Here is a 2798-nt window from a genome sequence, read left to right as displayed (position 1 = left end):
ATATCAATCTGAATTTATGCCAAGTGGATATCAGAATGGTTTGATTATTTCCAGGCCATGAACCAGTGGTCAAACACTGTGTTTAATATGTGAGCAGATGACAACATTTGGAGATTTTTATGAATTGTGTTGTATCCTGCCAAAGAACGAGTTGTATTCCTTGCTATCGTACCTGTGGATGTGATCCTATTTGGAAAGAGGAATTTTTTTTCTTTTGCTATGTTAATGCAGGAGCTCTGGTAGCATAGTGCCTAAGGCACTTGACTGCTGACCAACCTACCAGCCACTCCTCGGAGGGAAGGTTGGGCAATCTACTTCGGTAGGGATACCACCTCGGAAGCCCAAGGAGGGGTCATCATGAGTCAGGTCCAACTCGATGGCACACAACCACAACAACAACATGTTAATGAAGTTATGCCAGTGTAGGGTGGACCCTCAATCTGGTCACTTCAAAGTTATTAAAAGATCAGAGTACACACAGGGGCATACACATACAGGGGAAGGCAGATATTGTGTAAGGATTGCCTAAAAGCCAAGGAAGACCAAAGAACCAAGGAACACCTGGGGCTGCTACCAATAAGGAAGGAATCAACATGGCCGAGAGACCCTGATTTGGACTTTCAGCTTCCACAAGTGTGAGAAAATAAATTTCTGTTCTTTAAAGCCACCAACTTGTGGTATTTCTGTTATGGCAGCACTAGGTAACAAAGATAGAGATCATATTAAACACACTCACAGATGGCACTGGCAAAATCACCATTAGCAGCCCTCCCAGAATCTTTGGAAGGAGATGAATGGATGGTAGAAAAACCTGAATTTATTGATGATTCTGATATGTCCTTACTGCCATCTTCATTATCAGGTGCTGAGGCAATGGTATTTGAGACCTCACTTCCACCACTTGACACCTAAAAGAACAAATGAAATCCATTTTATTAAGAGGTTAATAGTGGGGGTCGTTTGTAAAAGGGAATGCAAAATTTCTAGTATCTCTTATTTTATAGTCTTATAAAATCCACATTTACTATTAGAACTCAAGAATGTTATCAGAGGGATTGTATCTATATTGAGACAACTGGTGATAGAGGAGAAATACCAAGAAGTTTCATGTCCCCAGCTGTACAGTCTGGGGACCTAGCATTTGTGGTAGCTTGGGTGGGGCAAGCAGCTCGCGATCAGCTGCTAACTCAAATATTGGCAGGTTGAACCCAACCAGCAGCTCCACGGAATATAGGCCTGGTGAACTGCTTCTGTAAAGATTGTTGTTGTTATGTGCCGTTGAGTTGGACCCGACTCATAGTGACCCCTCCTTGGGTTTCCGAGGCAGTATCACTATGGGAGTAGATTGCCCAATCCTTCCGAGGAGTGGCTGGTGGGTTTGAACTGCCAGCCTTCTGGTTAGCAGGCAAATGCCTTAGGCACTATACCACCAGAGCTCCCTCCAAGAAAACCCTATGGAGCAGTTCTACTTTGTACCACATGGGGTTACGGTGAGTCAGAACCAAACGATATTTGTGGAAATTTTACCATGGCTACTGTGCCATGTATCTTATTTACATATCTTTGTGAATCCTTGCAACAACAAAGTAAGTATAATTGTTTCCATTTCAACAATAAGAAAACGAAAGCTCAGAGAGGTTGAATAGTTTATTCAAAGTCATAGAGGAACCAGAGGTTGAAAGCAAAGACTGATTCTAAAGCTTACACTCAGCTATGCATATAGTACAGCCACTTTAAAAAATAAGAAAAATACTAATGATAAAACACTGATGTGGGGGTATTATCAGTTCCACCCTCATAGATAAGAGCATGAATAATTTACAATGAGGATTATCATATGGCCAAGCTAATGATGGACAATCTATATACATAAAAAAAATCTAGATTGTGAACATGTCCTCATGCAAGCTATTCCCTCTGCCCAAAAGGCTGCCTGCTTACCCCTCTCACTTGATGAACCAGTCACCCTTCAAGATTCAACTCACATATCATCCTTGACTTTCTGAAGCAGAATTACATACTCCTTTCCTCTGTGCTTTCAAGCATTTTGGCCATAGTTTCATTATAGTACTTACCACATTGTAGTTCAGTTCTCTGTTTACTTGCATTTCTGCCACAGAAGATTGTGAACTCTTCAAAGGCAGCCACTCTGTCTAAGTCATCCTTGATTATTTCTCTTTACTCACCCACTCAACCCTAGATTGTTTCTCTTTACCTACTCACTCAATCAGTGTAAGGCCTGGCCTATGATAGGCACAAAATACTTAGAGAAGAAATCAGTGAAGGAAGGAATCAAGGAAAAAGGAGATGGGAACTTCCCAGATGGTTTTCAATATAAGTGATTTTTCAGAATAAGTGGGACAGTTATCTGTCTATTTGTCTATCTGTCTATCTATTAATCTATCCATCTAGAGTCCCTGGGTGATACAAATGGTTGATGTGCTTGGCTGCTAGCCAAAAGTTGGAGGTTCAAACTCACCCAGAAGTCCTTCAAAAGAAAGATCTGGTAGTCTACTTATGAAAGGTCACAGGCTTGAATACCCTATGGTGCACAGTTCTACTCTGCAACATATGGGATTACCATGAGTTGAAACTGACTCCACAGCAACTGGAAAAAAATCTATCTGTGTGTCTATCTATCTATCATCTATCTAGATGTAATTCAAGACATTAAAACATATTTTATAGAGCCTAGGACGTCTTCAGGAGCTCTGGTAGTGTAGTGCCTAAGGCACTTGACTGCTAACCAGAAAGCTGGTGGTTCAAACCCACCAGCCACTCCTTGGAAGGAAGGTTGG

At 41.4% G+C, this 2798-nt stretch overlaps 1 protein-coding gene across 1 annotated transcript in view; it reads right to left on the bottom strand.

The window, feature by feature from the left end:
- NRK (Nik related kinase) overlaps nt 1–2798 on the bottom strand; it is a 243831-nt gene that overhangs the window by 33299 nt on the left and 207734 nt on the right. The window contains exon 19 of the mRNA XM_007954223.2: nt 737–908. Coding sequence (XP_007952414.1) covers nt 737–908 — 172 coding nt within the window. The remainder of the gene's footprint in view (nt 1–736; nt 909–2798) is intronic.

This window comes from Orycteropus afer, unplaced genomic scaffold (genome assembly GCF_000298275.1).
Source record: "Orycteropus afer afer isolate SDZICR_OR568_19922 unplaced genomic scaffold, OryAfe1.0 scaffold00447, whole genome shotgun sequence".
Taxonomy (NCBI): Eukaryota; Metazoa; Chordata; class Mammalia; order Tubulidentata; family Orycteropodidae; genus Orycteropus; species Orycteropus afer.
The sequence above is the reverse complement of the archived record's forward strand: the minus strand, read 5'-3'. Positions and strand labels throughout refer to the sequence as shown.